At 33.2% G+C, this 18,068-nt stretch overlaps 1 protein-coding gene across 2 annotated transcripts in view; it reads left to right on the plus strand.

Moving 5' to 3' along the window:
- GABRG1 (gamma-aminobutyric acid type A receptor subunit gamma1) overlaps window positions 1–18,068 on the plus strand; it is a 93,504-nt gene that overhangs the window by 25,653 nt on the left and 49,783 nt on the right. For both annotated transcript variants that reach the window (XM_004458584.3, XM_071216652.1), the window contains exon 2: window positions 5,754–5,902. In XM_004458584.3, the coding sequence (XP_004458641.2) occupies window positions 5,754–5,902 (149 nt within the window). The remainder of the gene's footprint in view (window positions 1–5,753; window positions 5,903–18,068) is intronic.

Here is an 18,068-nt window from a genome sequence, read left to right on the forward strand (position 1 = left end):
CTGTGAGACAAAAAATTACTGGTGTTTTAAGCCATCCAGTTCTTTGGTACTTTGTGACAGCAACCCCAGCAAACTAAGACTTAGTGTAAGTAGCAGCTACTTGCCTTTTTTCTTCCAATGAAATATAAAAACGGTCTCCTCAGTGTAGTTCAGTTGCAATTACAATATACAATATTTTTAAACAAAAATCTAGAAAAAAATCTATCAATATTCTTTCAGAACTTAATAATATTTCTCAGGCAACTTATTAAGCTGCTCTGAGTTCTATCTCTGCTAGCTTAGCTTATAGGAAAAAGCTCCTTTACATGTCAAACCAGAACACTTGCAGTCACCTTTATTGAACTATATACATGGAAATTAGATAGTTTATTATCCAAATTAGGCCATTTTGTGAGTGAAAACGAGGTGTTAATACTGCTTGCTTCAGGGAGCAGGTGCAAACAAAGACTGTGTTGGGTAAATCTGAATATTTAGCCTATGTATGAAAAATAGTTTATATTATTTGATTGACATATTTGGGCATATATATTTTGTTTGTTTATACTAGTGATACAAGTGAATTCTCTTTATTATTATATGGCATGGCATGTCTTGTCTTTACCTAAATTATCTCTTCATCATCATTCATTCAAAACTTTTTTGTTATATAAAAGAAGAGTAATTCGGACATTAAAATACTTCCTTTCACATATAGTAGTTTATTATTCCACCAGAGAGATTTTTATAATGTATATTTAAAAGCAATTGAGTTTAGTAATATAAAATTCTATTTGACTTACAAACTTCCTTTAGCAAATACAGGTTTCAGCTGAAGAAATCAAGAATTAAAACCTTTGAGAAGGTTTTATTTTGAGATGCCAAGATGGGATTATAAATTTAAGAGACATTTGTGAGAAATGCCTGTGAAATGTAAAAGGAAGGAAGTGGAATTAGACAGGGTGAGCTTTCAGTCAATGATGCAGATCTCACTCCAGTGAAGTAGAAGGAGGATGAAGGAATTTGGGTAAAAAAAGTCTCAGACTGCAGTGCCCTTCTATGGTAAATTGAGTGGGGATGGGGAACCCCTCACCTTACAGGAATGGGTCTTCACTTTTAATGCTCAGTTATTGCCTGAAAGCAGCCTAGGAAGTTTTGGGCTGCACAGATGCACTGTTGAACCACAGGACTGGCAACTGGGCTGTCTGTCGACTATGTTCCCCCAGCAAGAGAAATAGGGACTTTTTAGGGCAGCCATAGTCATTTTACTGACAGGGGATTCAGCTATTTAATGCTCAGTTATTGCCTGAAAGCAGCCTAGGAAGTTTTGGGCTGCACAGATGCACTGTTGAACCACAGGACTGGCAACTGGGCTGTCTGTCGACTATGTTCCCCCAGCAAGAGAAATAGGGACTTTTTAGGGCAGCCATAGTCATTTTACTGACAGGGGATTCAGCTATACTTTTCTCTATAAAAGGCTCTAATTAATTGCTTAGTTATTTAAAATTAAAATTTTATTTTGGAGCACTATTTGGTATATAAGAAAAGGCACGTTCATTTTTTAGATAGTTAATGATGTCAAATTAACTCCTTTTCATGTGTTTATGTTATAAAAACAATACAGGAAGATTATAGAATACTTTCAAAATGCAGACATTTAAAAAATTATATAGCCATTCTAGTGCAGAATATTTACTATATATATTAAACTGCATCCCCATCAAATATCTTAAACATCTTTTATACATATTTGGTTTCATGATGAAAGCAAATTTTTACATATTCTTTTGAATATAATATTAAGCAACTAACATACTTTCAAGTTTTTACAAACACTTCAAAATCATCAACTGAATGGCTGCATACATTCCATCTTATGGATTTATCATTATTTACTTAAACATTCTGTTATCATTTTTAATGTTTACTATCATGGATTACATAGTGATACGTATTTCTCCTTTTTTAGAAATTAAGATCATGCAGATCAGGAATATAGTTTTATTTGTCCTTGAATTCCTAGAATTTAGAACATTCTCAGTACATTGTATTTATTCCATAAATTAAAGCATTGAATCAGAAGATTGAGGACAGCTGTTGTTATAAAATCTTATCCATCAGAAAGTGTGTTAATCATTGAAAAAAATTTTTTTTTACCTTCTCAGAATTTAAGGGTGAAGACTCAGCATCTACCCCATTTACAATCTAAATCCACTTCCCGACTACCTACTATAAATGTTTCTGTGTACTTATAAAGTAGAAAATTCAAAACTGAACCTCCCTGGATTGCTCAATAAAGATAAGATGAGGGAGTGGATGTAGCTCAAGCAGTTGAGTGCCTGCTTCCCATGTGTGAGGTCTCGGGTTCCGTCTCTGGTATCTCCTAGAAACAAACACACATGCCGAAAAATGACTCTCATTGGAGTGGATGTGGCTCAATGGTTACGTGCCTGCTTCCCATGTCTTGGGTTCAATCCCTGGTACTTCCTTAAAGAAAAAAGATAAAATGAGGTGGTATTATGGAAATTTCAGAGGAGAGAGAAAGTAAGTTTTCAAACTAACCCAATCTTCTTTTAAATTCTGGCTGTCCATTTAATAGTTGGTTCTGAGTTTTCTGTAGACTTCTTTTTCTCATTTGTGAAATCTGAATATTAATATTTATTCAATGATATTACTGTGGGTCAAAGACAGAACTTGTAGAATGAACCTAACAAAGCTCCTGAAATAAGGAATGCACCGAATGGTGCATCAAAGGCATTCAGCAGCAGCAAATAGCAGCATCTAACATTATAATAAATAGTTAGAACAATTATATATACTCAGGAATATACAATTATTTCTGTTAAGGATAAAATTATTAAAGAGAAGTGCTTGCATGTGGGTCTAGAAATTCTCAGAGTATTGTATTAAAAAGGCATAGCCACATTCCCCAAAGAGTTACCCAAAATATGTAAAAATTACAAAGTCACCCCACAGTTTCAGAAAGACACCATTGTGTATAATACAAACACTAGTTTTTTTTCAGATTTCAGCAAATAAGTTTTAATCACCAAAATAATGTCAAAATGATATTCAAATTATTTTTTAGAATATTAAAAATATTAATGAATATTCTGATGGTAAATTAGAGAGTTTAGAGGTAGGTACAGAAAAATTAACTTTAATGAAGTCTCTCTTCTTTGATTTCCCAAAATGAAGAAATATAGTTTTGTATTATTCTCGAGGTCGATTTTTACATTACCTCTGTGCCACCTGGGAAAAAGGTACTATAAATCATGATGATGTATGTTTGATAGATTACCAAAATGTTTTTTACTTTAAAAAGTCTTTTCTTTTTTTCCAAAAAATTTCATTTGGCTATAATCATATAGTTCATAGAAAGATCAACTGCTTGTTATCTGCAGTGACCTGCCTCTAGACACAAGACAGTTTACACTATAAAACTGGAATTTATTGCTGAATGGCTGTCTAAAACCTCATTGTTGTCAGTATCTCAGCAAGTCTAATGAGGTAAGAAAAATTTCCTGGAGGACACAAAGACAGTAATTCTAATTACTTCCGTTTTATCCGTATTCCCAGAATTTACACAGGTGTATGTGTTGGTCATTGTATACTTTATAGCAGTTAGTTCTTCCTTAATACAATATCAGTGCCTTCATACTCATTGTCAAATGACAATCAATGTCTTCATACTCATTGCTCTCAAACTGAAAACAGTATTTTATTGTCCTCATTGTATAGAGTGAATGTCAATATCCTGTATCATCCACCTTAATAATGTTATCTGTGTCAAATTTTTTAACTTCTCATAGTTTCTTGATCTGTAAAATGGAAAGGAAATTATAATAAAAATGAAGTTTTGAAATCTAACAGTTAGCCTCTGACTGTACTGGAAAGATTTTTGTTGTTTTTCTGGTGTAGCGAGCAACTTTATTTACTTGAGGTATGTTCATTTGAGGAGGCTAAAATTTTGTTGCCATAGATTTCACTAAGACTGGATGCTTAACTGAAATAGGTTTGGTGGGAATAGCTGATGAGATTTTGATATGGTAGAACTTGGGCATGTGTTGCTACATGTCTCAAGTCATTTTCTAAAACGTTAAATGAAAATAATATGAACCATGAAGAGAATATCAATTGGAATATATTACATGATGCTGTGGTAATAACCATCTCCAAAACTCAACTTACAAACTAAAAGTTCATTTCTCACTAATGCTTGTTGTTCACTGTAAATTAGCTTTGACTGTGCTCATTGTTGCTTTCATTCTGGAAGTGACGTGGTGGAGTAGCTTCTATCTGAGCAAAGCTGGTCTTCTGGCAGGAGGGCAAGGAAGGGACTGTGAACCAGGCTCTGTCATGGAATCTTTTGCTTGGTCACATGACCAAGACAGCTGTTAGTGTGATGGGAAGTTGATAATAATTTAACATTGATAATAATACACTCTATGAACAGAGTTATTTTGAATATGAAATGAGAAAGTAAATACACTGAAAGTTAAGTGTTAGTTTATGATGCTAATTTATACTTAGAAGTAAAAGTAGTGTTGGGGGAGAGTGGGGGTTGCACTGGCAAAGCAAACACGTTTGGTTCCCGTGCAAAAGAGATCTGAATGAATAAATGTAGATGGATCAGCGTAAGGTATCAAGGTAAACTGTAGGCTATTTCCTTCCAGAAAGTTCTGAAATATATGTAAATAACTTCATATATGATGGATTTTCCTGATTTTCCTAGTAAGTGCCTAGTTTGTTGGACACTTTTCTGTTGTAGCAACAGGGATTTATTGAAATATGGTCCAGGATGATCTTATTGAAATGAAGATAGGATTACTTATGGGTAATAAAGAAAAGAGTCTTGTTACTTTTCATAAATATATCCATGAATTGTAGAAAAATATCTCTATTACCTCATTTTTCTATCATGATTCAGTATTAAACTGAATACACCATTTCTTAAACACACAGGCCTAGTAAGAAGGATTAGCTGTAGATTCAGTATTTAATTCTTACTTTTGTTAATAAATAGGCTTGTGCTTTGACTAGTTCCCTATGGCCTTAGGTTTTCTCATTTATAAAACAATGGGTTATTTGATCTCTGAGTTTCTTTTTCAGTCGTAAAATTTGATAGTCATACAGAAACAAACAAACAAACAAAATTGTGATAGGGTAAGCCACCTACTCATGGCTTGAAGATAAAATAATCTTTAATACAGTTCTTATAATGAGATATCTGGGTTCTTCTTACTTGAAAGAAAGAGGAATGGATGGATACAATGCTCTTTTTCCTTCATACTTTTCTTCACTTCTCTCTTCTCAATTCTTCTTCCCAATACATCAATTTTAATACATTTTACCAGCCTACTACTATAACTCTTTCTTTAATATTTTATCTTTCAATTCTATATTTGAGTGTGGTATTTTAGAGACACCACCCATGGCTGTGCAGATTATGTGTGGCACAACTCTAGAAGGCACAACTCACATGTTCAATGCACAACCCCTGTGGTATTTAATGATAATTCTGGGGATGAGCAAGGTTTATTTTATTACTTCAATGTTATTGTATTTTATATTTTTGTTCTCATTTCTTAGTTATCAAGTATAATTGTATCAGGACATTTCATACAATGAGTGTTTACTTCTAATGAATGTAACATGATATTTGCAATTTTTTCCCTCTCATTAATCCTTTACATATAATAACCTTAGACTAAGGTTTTTACATACACAATTTGGTTGCACTTTTTTATCATCCAAAATTTTTTTGAATTATTTAGTGTTGATAAAGCAGATGATGAAGATGATGAGGACCTAACAGTGAACAAAACTTGGGTCTTGGCACCAAAGATTCACGAAGGAGACATCACACAAATTCTCAACTCATTGCTTCAAGGTTATGACAATAAACTTCGCCCAGACATAGGAGGTAAGCCTGGGTTATCAATCTGGGATTTTGGTAACTGTGAAGTATTTTTAAGTCTATGCAGACCATAGACTTGCTACAATGGTGTGTCATGGGAACACATATTGAGGGCTCCTGAAACTTTCAGAAAATGATCTGAATATTAATCGCACAGTGTAAAGAGTCCAGAAAGGGCAAATAATCTCTTCATTACTTACATAGTACAAAGTTTAAAAGAGCAGGAGAAGAAATTCCATCATGGCTCATCTCCCAGGGTGACCAAAAACTGCTTGCACCAGGGTCAGTAAATGGTAGTTCTGCATGCCCTACTTTACACTAAAGAAGAGAGGTAAGTTTCTTTCTAACTGGCTGCACAGCACAAAGTCCAAAAGAACAGGGGAAGAGGTTCCCTCATGTTGGTTGGCCAAAATGCTCTGGGTCAGGCAACGCAACACTTTAATTTACTTCACACTAGAGAAGTGAGACTAATCTATACTGCTTGAGTGCGATTTCTGTCTGCATCAGGGTAAGCGAGCCTGCCTCTGTTCCCCCAGCGTGTGGAATGGCGCGATACAAAAGGAGTTAGAGCAGCTGAAGGCAGTGCTGCTTAACAGTGAGGTTGGTTGTTGTAGTGACTTCCCTAGAGAACAAAGTGGGAATAGGTGATGTCTGATTGATGGCCACTTAACAGGTGTCTGCAACACCCCTAAGAGCACATATTTTCAGATATTTTAGATATTTCATGGATTAGGTATCATCATAGATTTAAAGGAATGCAACATTTTTCCCGCCTCAATTATACCATTGTATTTATTTACTTGATATTCCTTGAGTGTTTGATGTATGTTATGGCTCTGCTGGATTTAAGGATTAGGTGGAATGGTCACCGATGCTGAGGTGTTCACCGGAAGATATATAAACATTTTTAATGGAATTTATTTTACAAATACTGCAACTAAGTGTGAAACAGCAGAGTTTTGGTGGAACTGCCTGACGAGCTGAGAATTAACTCATAAAAGAGCTCGTATTTGAAATATAAGTAGAAGTTCTAATTGTTTGTCCATGCCGCAATGTTTTGATATATAATTATAATGTCATGATATTATAGGTATTGTAGGCATTCTAACATTGTTTTTCTTCAAAATTGTCTGATATTCTTGCTCCTTGTCATTTTGGTGTAAATGTTATAATATAATTAACTTGACAATTTTCCCATGACTCTTCAAAGCAAATAAAAAAATAGCCAAAGAAAGAGACATATAAATCAACAGGGATTTTGACTGGAATTTCAATAAATCTATAGTCAATATAAGGAAATTGAAATCTTTGCCATATTGAATCTTTCAATTTATAAATATAATATATTCTTCCATTTATTTTTATTAATGTTTTCTTTGAAGAAGTATTGCATCTGTTTGGGTGCTGTTTTAGATTTAATTCTACATTTTGGAGATATATATCCAATTGTAAATATTTTTAAAAATTTTAGTTCCTAAGTTTTGCAGCCAAATATAGAAATAAAACATTTTTGCATATTTATTCTTTCATGAGCTTTGATGAATTTTTAATGTGTTTACTTATCTAGTAGATTATTTAGAATTTTATAGCATACAAAATAATGACTATATCTGCAAAGCATTTCTATTTTGCAAAAAAATGAATATTTTACTTTTTAACTTCAAATCTTTAACTTTTTTATTCTTTTTATCATGCATGTTACACTGGCTCAGACTAGAGTACAATGCTGAATAATCCTGGCTTGTTCCTGATTTCAGGAAAAGCTATCAATGTTACACTATTAGGGGTAGGATGTTTGCTTCCTTCTTTCTTCACTTCCAGTCTTCCTCTTTTTTTTTGTTTCTTTTTTATTTTTTTTTACATATTCTTTTCTAGTCCTTCTATCTTTATTTGGCTAGGCTTTTTTCCTCCCTAATGTTTCAAGTGCTCTTTTTTGTGCATTTATCAAAATCATAATAATACTATTTTGTACTTTCTTCTTATCATTTGTTCTATAATTTACTTTGATTTTTAAAACTTAAACCATTTTGCACTCCTATAATAAATCCTGTGTGTTTGTGATGTAATACCCGTTAAAAATATTACTGGATTAAGTTTGCTTATATTTTGTTTTGGAATTTTATATTTGTGTTCATGAAAAGCATTGGCCAGTTATTTTCCTTTCTGTATAGTGTTTTTCATTTTGGATCAAGATTGTACTAGCATATAAGAGTGAGTCAATAAATATTTTCTCTGTTTTCTACCTTGAAAGAGCGTATTTAAGATGGATGCTATTCTTCAAATATTTGGAAGAATTCTTTGGTGAACTCATCTTGACCTATAATTTTTTTTTTAGAAAAATAAAATTAACAGTTCAACCTCTTGCAAGTCAGATTATGCAGACTTTCTACTCTTTTGTCAGTCTTGCTAAATTCAGTTTTTTTAAGGAACTTAATCTAAATTTTCAAATTTGCTGGTCACTTTATAATATATATTTATAACAGTTTTAAAAATATTTTTAGGATCTTAGTGATTTTTCCCTTTGTCCTTTCTGATTTTAGTAATGCTGGTATTCATTTGTCATTAATTACACATGAAGGACTTTTAATTTTATATGTATTTCAATAGAATCAAATTTTGACTTTACTAATTTGTTCAAAAGTTATCTTAAATTATATTGTTTTGAAATATTTCTATCATTATTTCCTTCTCTTTTCCTAGACTTTACTGTTTCATACAGTTTGTTTTAATCTTTTAATTTCAAAATAAATTTTAGCCTTAGCCAACTGGTATCTGTACATAGAAATCCCATAAACCCTTCAACCCTATATCTTAACCATCAAACCATTACCTAAACCAAGAAATTAATATTGATACTATGCTGTTGACTTCAATCAAATGATGTCAGTGGTTTAAGTAATATTCTGTTTTTTTTCTGTTGCTGTTGTTTTGTTTCGTCATCCAAAACCAAAGCAAGATCACACATTGCATTTTTTCTCATTTCTCCTTAGTTTCTTCCAGTCTGGCACAGTTTCCAGTTTTTCTGTTTCTTTCAAGTCCTTAATAATTTTAATTAGTACTGGGAGTTGACAGTCTCTCAGTCTGAATTTATCTGATGTTTTCAGGATTAGATTGAGGTTATGCATTTCTGCCATGACAACCACAGAAATAATGTTGTACCCTTTCAATGTAGTAATTAGGAGGTACATGATATTATTATAATATTACTGCTGATGTTAGCTACTTGTTTCAGGTGGTTTCTGCCATGCTTCTCCAATGTAAATTTCTTATTTTACTTTTTTACTTAATGAGTGTATTGTGGAGAAGCACTGTGAAACCCTGCAAAGATTTCTCATAGCATTTTTGCCCAATAATCTAGTACCCATCAATGATTCTCATCTGCAACAGTTATTACACTGTAGTTTGCTAAGCTATGATTTTAAATTGCCACCATTCATTCTACAGTATTAATTGAAATTCTAGCATATGGAAGAGCTATACCTTTTTCCTCCATTTCTTCCTTTTTAAAATTTATATCATTATGGACTCATATCTATTGCTATCATTATGTATTTTCTTGCTCATATTGCCCCAGATTTCACTACTGATAACACCTATACATTGGCTTCTATGTCATTTCTCATGTCCTCATAATTTTACTAGCATTTCCTTACTTTCTAGCAATCATCTTATCTTGAATTTTCCTTTTGCAGTATTGGGATTTATTATTTCTCCAAAGATACATCCATGTATATGTATAGTTTATTAGATATTAATGAATTCTCTTCCACAAGGATTGTATCATTTTTTTAAAAGATTTATTTATTTATTTGTTCCTCTCCCCTTCACCCCCCACCCCCACCCCAGTTGTCTGTTCTCTGTGTCTATTTGCTGAGTCTTCTTTGTTCGCTTCTGTTGTTGTCAGTGGCATGGGAATCTCTGTTTCTTTTTGTTGTGTCATCTTGTTGTGTCAGCTCTCCATGTGTGCGGCACCATTCCTGGGCAGGCTGCACTTTCTTTCGCGCTGGGCGGTTCTCATTATGGGGCGCACTCCTTGCATGTGGGGCTCCCCTATGCGGGGACACCCCTGCGTGGCACAGCACTCTTTGTGCGCATCAGCACTGTGCATGGGCCAGCTCCACACGGGTCAAGGAGACCCTGGGTTTGAACCATGGACCTGCCATGTTATAGACAGACGCCCTAACCACTGGGCCAAGTCTGCCGCCTGTATCATTTTCAACTCCAAGAATATATGAGAGTTCCTATTTCCCCACAGCTTCAACAAAAGAATATATTGTCCTACTTTAGAATCTTGACCATTCTGATAGTTGAAAAGGATGTTTTTGTGAGATTTTAATTGTGTTTTTCTAGTTATATGTGAGTTGGAATGTTTATCATATGTTTACGGGTTAGTGAATTTAATATAATTTGTATGACATTTCTGTTCTTATTTATTCCCTATTTTCTATTGAGATTTTGGGCACTTATCACTCATTTTTTAAAGGAATTTATATATTATGAACTATAATAGGTCTCTAAAAAATATGTCCATGTCCTAATCTCTGGAACTGGTGAATGTTACCTTATTGGGCAAAAGGGTCTTTGCAGGTAAAATTAGGTTAAAACCTTGAGGTGGGAGATAATCCTAGGTTAGATGAGTGGGGCCTGAATCTAAGGACAAGTGTCCTTATAAGAAAGAGACTGTGACAGACAAGGAGAAGACATAGACATGCAGAGACAGATTCACAGCAGAGATGGTGATGTGCAAACACAGAACATAGAGAGATGTACAAGCCAAAGAATGCTGACATTTGCCAAAAACTGGAAGAGGCAAGGAGTGGAATCTCCACACTAGCCTCAAGAGGGAGTGCAACCCTGCCAACACATTAGCTTTCAGACTTCTCTCCTCCAGAACTGAGAGGGGAAATTTGTGTTTACTGAGTTGTGACAATTTTACAAAGCATCAGGAAACTAATACAGATGTTGGTCCTGGGATAAGGAATGCTATTGAAACAAATAGCTAAAAATGTAAAAGTGACTTTGGAAATTGGTAATGGGTAGAAGTAGAGACTGAAAGAATTTTGAAGCACATTGTAGAAAAAGTTTGGATTGAACAGACTGTTGTTGAAATATGAATGTTAACAACTCTGCCTGTGAAGGTTCAGAAGGCAATGAAGAACATGTTATTGGAAATGGCAGATCCTTGTTATACTGTTATACTTGTTATACTGACAGAGAAAATGGGCCTGAATTGAATTATACAGTTGTCTATAAAACAGAATTTGTAAGTGATGGACTTGGATATTAAGCTGAGAAGGTTTCTAGGCAATGTGTTGAATGTGTTGATTAAATTCTTGCTGTTTATAGTAAATTGCTAGATGAAACAGATAAATTGAGGAAAGAAATGATAAGCAAAAGGGAACCAGAACTTGATGATTTGGAAAATTTTCAACCTGTTCAGATAATGAAAGAGGCTAATATTAGAAGATTCACAGTTAGGCAAGTGTGCATTGGAAACAAGAGAGACTGGACAGATTTTTGCTGAAGAGATTAGGTATGTGACTCATCTTACACTCAACCTTCTCTTCAGAAGCCAGTAATAGTGATACAGTATTCTTGGAAAGCTATGTGAAGGCCCTTCTTGTATAATGGTATAGATCCCCACAGCATGCACAGTAGATCCACAAGGATTTGAGAATATTGTACCAGCAGAACTACTGTCAGTCTGGACTGAAGGGGTTAAAGACAGGATAGTGTGAAAGATGGCTGTCGACTTCCAAAAGTCTATAGGAAGAAAGTGGACTGATAGAGCTTCAGCTGTAAACGTGCTACTTTTCAAGATAAAGCAAGAATGACTCTGATGGCAGAACTGTAGACACAGGGTCTTAGACCAGAGATTTAGACACAGAAGCAGAGACTGGAGAAGCCATAGGAGCAGAGTAAGAGGGAAGAACAGAAAGGGACCAGAGGGTGGAGCCACAGCCACAGAGGGTATAGCTTAGAGCCTCAGAGAATTATTCCCAGATCTTGAAACCTACTGGAATTTTCCCTGCTCAATTTCAATATTTCTTGGGACTGATGATTCCTTTTTACCTTACATTTTCTCTCTTTTGAAATAGGAATGTATATAATGTATCCTATACCTGGCCCATCATTGTATTTTAGAAGCGGATAACCGGTGTTTTGGTTTCATAGGTCCACAGATGGAGAAGAAACTTCCTTCAGGATCTATCATATCCACAGTCTTACCAACACTTGAGTTAGATGATTTCGTTGATGAGATGTAGGACCTTTGAGCTGATGATATTTAGATGAGATATTGGAATTGGTGCTATTATGGGTTGAGATTTTGGGGGCTGTTGGATAGAGTAAACATAATGCACATGGTATGGATATAAATTTGGGGCAGCCAGAGGACTGACAGTAGTGAGCTGGATGATACCCATTCCATCCTTCTCCCCCCAAAAAGAGATATTTGTACATATTAATCCCTGGAACCTATGAATGTTATCTGAGTGAACTCCAAATTCAATTACAAGTGTGATTATAGGGAGACACAGATAGAAGAGGAGAAAACAAGACATACAGAGACAGATTCAGAGGGAATGCTAATGTGAAGGTGGAGCAGAGGTAAATGTAGGCACAAACCAGGGAGTGCTGACAGCCATTAGAAGCCAGGAAAGGCAAGAAATGGATTCAACCCTAGAGTCTACAGAAAGAGCTCAGTCCTACAAACACCTTACTTCAGATTTCTGGCCTCTAGAACTGTGAGAGATTAAATTTGTGTTGTTTTATTTTGTTACAGAAGTTTGTTACAGTTGCCTTAGGAAACTGTCACAGCTGCAACCTAGCCCTTAGTCTGTGATGTATGTTGTAAATATGTTCTCCCAATTTGCCAGATGTCTCTTAACTTTATTCAGGATGGATTTGTTTTGGATTTTGAGAAATTATTATGTAGTCAATCTTTTCTTTTATTGTCTCTGGATATTGAGTCATATTTAGAAAGCCTGTCTCTATACTAATGATAAAGATAAATTCATCCGCATTTACTTCTAGTATACTTTCATTTTATATTTTATATTTAGTTCTCTAATTCATTTTTAAAGTCTATTCCTGTGTATTGTATGAAGTATGAGTCTAATTTTCTTTTCAAGTTGGCTACCCTGTTATCCCAGAATCATTCATTAAAAAGCCAATCGTTGCCGCCACTATTTGTGATGTCAACTTTCAACCTTATATTTTTCTTATGAACTTCCTGTTCTATTCCTAATCTACTTCTCTGTTTCTGTGCCACCACACTGTATAAATAGCAGAGATTGATAATATATAGAATCGCTAAAGCATTTAGTATTAATATCTTAGAAGGCTATTTCCACCTCATAGTTTTGTTTAGATTTATTTTTTCTCCTCATTGTTTTCTTTGCTATTTTTGTATTTCTTCTAAATGAATGTTAGTATCAATAATTTTAGCGCTATAAAATCTTACTCTTTTTATTGGATTTTGTTATATTTGTACGCTAACTTTGGGGGAACTGCCATTTTTATAACTTTTAGTTATTTAACACAGGAGCAGGCACTATCTTTTCATTTCTTCACATCTATTTGTTTCTTTCAAGAATATTTTAAAGTTTTATGCATATAGGTTTTTTTACATTTAAAAGTTTAATCCTAAGTATTTAATATATTTTTGCTATTATAAATGGTGCTTTCTTTATCGTGTGGTCATCCAAATGCTTATGTTTTTGTGTATGCTTTTGATTTTTCATGCTCACTTCTCAACCTGCTATCTTACTGATTTTTTAAATTGGTAGTGTAATAAGTGATTCTTTGAGTTCTCAAAATGTTCTTTTATGTTCTCTGCAAAGAGAGAATTTTATTTTTTTCTTTACCAATTCATATACTAATTGATATATCTTGACTAATAACATTCACTAATATCAAGCATAATGTTGAATAGTATCAGAGACAGTGGATATTGTTTCCTTGTTCTAGATCTTGTTAGAAATGCCACTAATATTTCTCCATATATAAATCATTAAAGTTAAGAAAGTATCTCTCAATTTTCTTGACTTAAAAAACGTCAGAAATGAGTGTTAAATTTTGCAAAACTTATTTTTAACATTTGTTGCTTTTCCCAATCAGGCATGTTAATATTCTGCATAATATTAATTGAACTAATTTTGTATTTCTGGAATAAAGAACTCTTGATCATGATGTTCTGTTTGCTAAAATATTATTTGATATTTTGCACTGGTATTCATGAATGATGTTCATCTATCATCTCTTTTAGTAATATCTTTAAGCTTAAAGAATAATATCTCTTTAGTAATATCTTTGTTATACTTGCTTCATGAAAGGAAGTGTTCTTTCATTCTCAATGTTCTGAACAACTAATAAGGCATTAGGATTATCTAATTTTGAAGGTTTGGTAGCATTCTATTGTAAAATATGTAAGCCTTAAGCGTTGTTGGAATAGTTCCTTAATCACAACTTTTCCTATGGAAATTAGTTTGTTTATACTTTCTACCTCCTATAAGGTCAATTTAGTAATTGGTATTTCCTTAGACATTTTTTTTTAACCTAAGATTTCAAGTTTATTTGTAAAGATGTCCTCAAAGTAGTTTCTTATGATTTGACAAAGATTATTTTCTTCTATTGAAATTTTTACTTCTCATTTGTCATTTCCTATTTTATGTATTTGTGTTATCACCTTTTTCCTTTTAGTGATTTTGCTATTTTATTAATTCCCCACCAACACCCCTAAATACTCCAGGATTTTAATTTATTCATGAAGTCTACTTTTTTTCTATTTAGAACCTCATTAATTTCTGTTATTATTTTTATTATAAATTTTCTTGTGTTTTATATTCTATTTTTAAAATGGGAATTTAGTCAATTATTTTTACTCTTTACTTTTTACTATGCTACTATCTATGTCTCCTTTAATCACCTGTAGATTTTGCTGCATAAAGGTAACTATATTTGGTTTGTAAATATTTTAAGTGTTAAGTGAATTGTGTCTTTTAGCACTAAAGAAGGAACTTTATGTGTTACATTACAGCTTTTGACTTGAATTCTCCATCTGGTATCGAGATTGCTTTCTGCTTTCTTAATGTATGCATCTGTATAGCATACCTTTGTCCATCCAATTTATATTTTGCCTTTTTAAAATCACCTTTGTTTTTAAACTCTGCCTCTTATATACAGCATATATTTGGGTATTTCTTTGTGAGCCAAACTGAAAATCTTTTCCTTTTAATAGGAAAGTTAAGCCCATTATATTTATTGATATAACTGGGATTTTTCAACTCTTTCAGAATATTTTATTGTTATGAGTATTATATTTTTTGTTTCTTAATGAGATGTGGATCCTTTGCACTTTAATTGATGATACCTTTATTTTAGTATTTTGTTAATTTTAGCCACTTTTGTATTTTGTTCTAGTTTTACCTGTGTACTTTTTACTTCCTTAGTCCCTGCTCCCCTTTTTTATTCCTTCGTTCTTTAGTTCATCAGTTCTCATTGGAATATGTTAACTCCCATCTTTTGCTCATACAGTTAATGAGCTTTATCTATTTTCTTCTTTCTTTCCCCTTTGTTTTATTTAATTGCATTTTTCTGCTTTGTTAAACACATAGCATCTGTAAATTAGTTTTCCACCCTTGTCACAATATTCGTTTTAGTCTAAGGTCTGTGTCAATATATGCTCAAATGATCACCTTCAGTCTTATTGCTTAGGCTTTCCATTATTCCCTTGATTAGTTGAAACTCTTCTTCTAGTTCATTTTTTAAGAAACTCTTATATTTTGAAACAATTTTTTTTTCTATTGACTTGGTACTTAAAGGACACATTGGCTGAACACAAAATCCTTGGTTCATGTTTTCTTTCACCATTTTCCTTTAATCAAGTATTGTATGTCACTTTTGAGAAGACTGAAATCAGCCCAATTATTTTACTATGTAATTAATCTTTTTTTTTCCTGGAGTTCTTTTGGAGATTTCTTTATCTTTCAGTTGAGTACTTTGCTAGGATATGCCTCAGTATTGTTCATTTTGAGTAACTTTTCTTCCCCAGGTACTTGGTGTGTCTTTTCCAAAGATAATTTCAGCTCTTCTTTTTTACTAGAACATTTTATTTTCCTTTTATTGTTAAGTAGTGGCTCTGTAACATTGTTTTTTTTTTTATTTTCATGGATTAAAATTATAGGAATGTTAATCCTAATTTGCCTACTTTATATTCCCAAAACTTTCTCTCTGACCCTCTGACTTTTCTCGTTATCATTTTTATTCTATTGGTTTTTCCTTTCTATTATTAAAATTTTAGTCCTTTACTTCTTGTCATCTTGTAATTTTGCTCTTTTCCTCTTTATCTTTCCTAATTCATTCAATTCTTTATTCACTCTTTCCTGTTTTATTTGTTGTTGTTTTGCTTTTAATAATTTTTGGAAGATGAGGTTTGGTCCATTTCCCCCATGTCCATTATGTCTCATCTTTTTAACATATCTTTGTAACCTTTTTTACAATTTTCTTTTTTCCAACTCTAGGAGTTTCAATCTGTTACTATTATTATTATTATTATTATTTTAATAAACTTTTAAAAAAGATTTATTTTAGTTATTTATCACTCCTTACTCCTTCATTGTTTGCACTTGCTGTGTCTGTTTGTATTCTTTATTTCTTTAAGAGGCACCAGAACTGAAGCCAGGACCTCCAAGGTGGGTGGAGATGCCTAATGGCTTAAGCCACCTCCATTCACTGTTTTGTTGTGTAGCTTCTTATGTTTATACTCTGTGTCTCTTGTTGCATCATCTCACTGTTTCAGCTTGCCACGCCTGCCTATTGAGCCAGCTCACCTTTCTGCTCAATCTCTTTAGGAGGCACCAGGAACCTCTGCTCTCTGCTTTGCTGTGCCTCTCATTATGCTTTTCTTCTTGTCTCTTGTGTCAGCTTGACGCTGGCCAGCTCGCTGTCTTTAGGAGGCACCAGGAACTGAACCACAGGCCTCCCATGTGGTAATTGGGAGCCCAATCAATTTGATCCACATTTGCTTCCCTCAATTTATTATTTTTATTTAATTCTTTTCAAGTTTAATGATTATCTGTTCTAGTACTCACACCTGATTTTTAAGTCAATTACAGGTATTTTATCAAATTTGAAATCTTTTAATCACCATTTAAAAAATATATTAGCCATAATTATATTAAATTCTCTGTCTGATAACTGTAATATCTTAGTAATTTTGAAACTGCTTTCATTTTTCTTCACTTTTTCTTCTTGGTTTAAAGAGAATTGATTCAGTTTAATAGAATGTATGCTAATATTTGATTGAATGCCATTATATTTATGAAAAATAATAAAGATTCTAGAATAGATTATATTCAGAAAGGATATAATTTTGTTTTAGCCATCAGAGTGAGTAAAGGGAAATACCTTTGATCTGGCCAAAACCAGTGTATTTCCTTTTGTAAATTTCCTTGAGCAAAGCCTTTCAAATGTCTCAACTGATAGCCCAAGGTGTATACCAAGAACCCCTCTACTTGGCAGGTCTACACATTTCTATACTAGCTAAATCTCTACATAATTTTTTAGATGCTTAGCAACTAATTTATATTTGATTTCTCAGCATCTCACCATACACATGCCAATTTTAGGAATTCACAAATGTCTTGAGGGAAGTGACATGAAGAATGTCTGATTAAATCCCCTGTGGTCCAGGGGCAATGCTGTGCAGTAGAACATCAAATGCACCAAGGGGGAAAGTAGCCAAATAATAATGTAGAGTTCTCCATGAAGTTTCATTCCTTCTAGAAAAGTGCTACATAAAATTCTAGGTTAGTTCCTCTGTGATATTTTAAATCATCTGTAATTTTAAAAATAATATATTTCTTTTCATTGGGAGGGTTAATTTGACACTAATTACTCATCCTAAGAAGTAACAGCATCAATCTCAAGGGTAAGACAAGGATGCCCATTTTCTCTACCCTTATTTAACATTGTATTAGTTTTGCTTGAGATTTAGTCAAGAAAAAGAAATAAAATGCATCCTAACTGGAAAGAAAGAAGAAAAAATTTCACTCTTTGCAGATGACATGATCCTACATGTAGAAAGCCATGAAAAATATACAACAAAGCTTCTCGAGCTGATAAACAAGTTCAGTAAAGTGGCAGGATATGAGATCAATATGCAAAAATC

Source organism: Dasypus novemcinctus, chromosome 1 (assembly GCF_030445035.2).
Source record: "Dasypus novemcinctus isolate mDasNov1 chromosome 1, mDasNov1.1.hap2, whole genome shotgun sequence".
Lineage (NCBI taxonomy): Eukaryota > Metazoa > Chordata > Mammalia > Cingulata > Dasypodidae > Dasypus > Dasypus novemcinctus.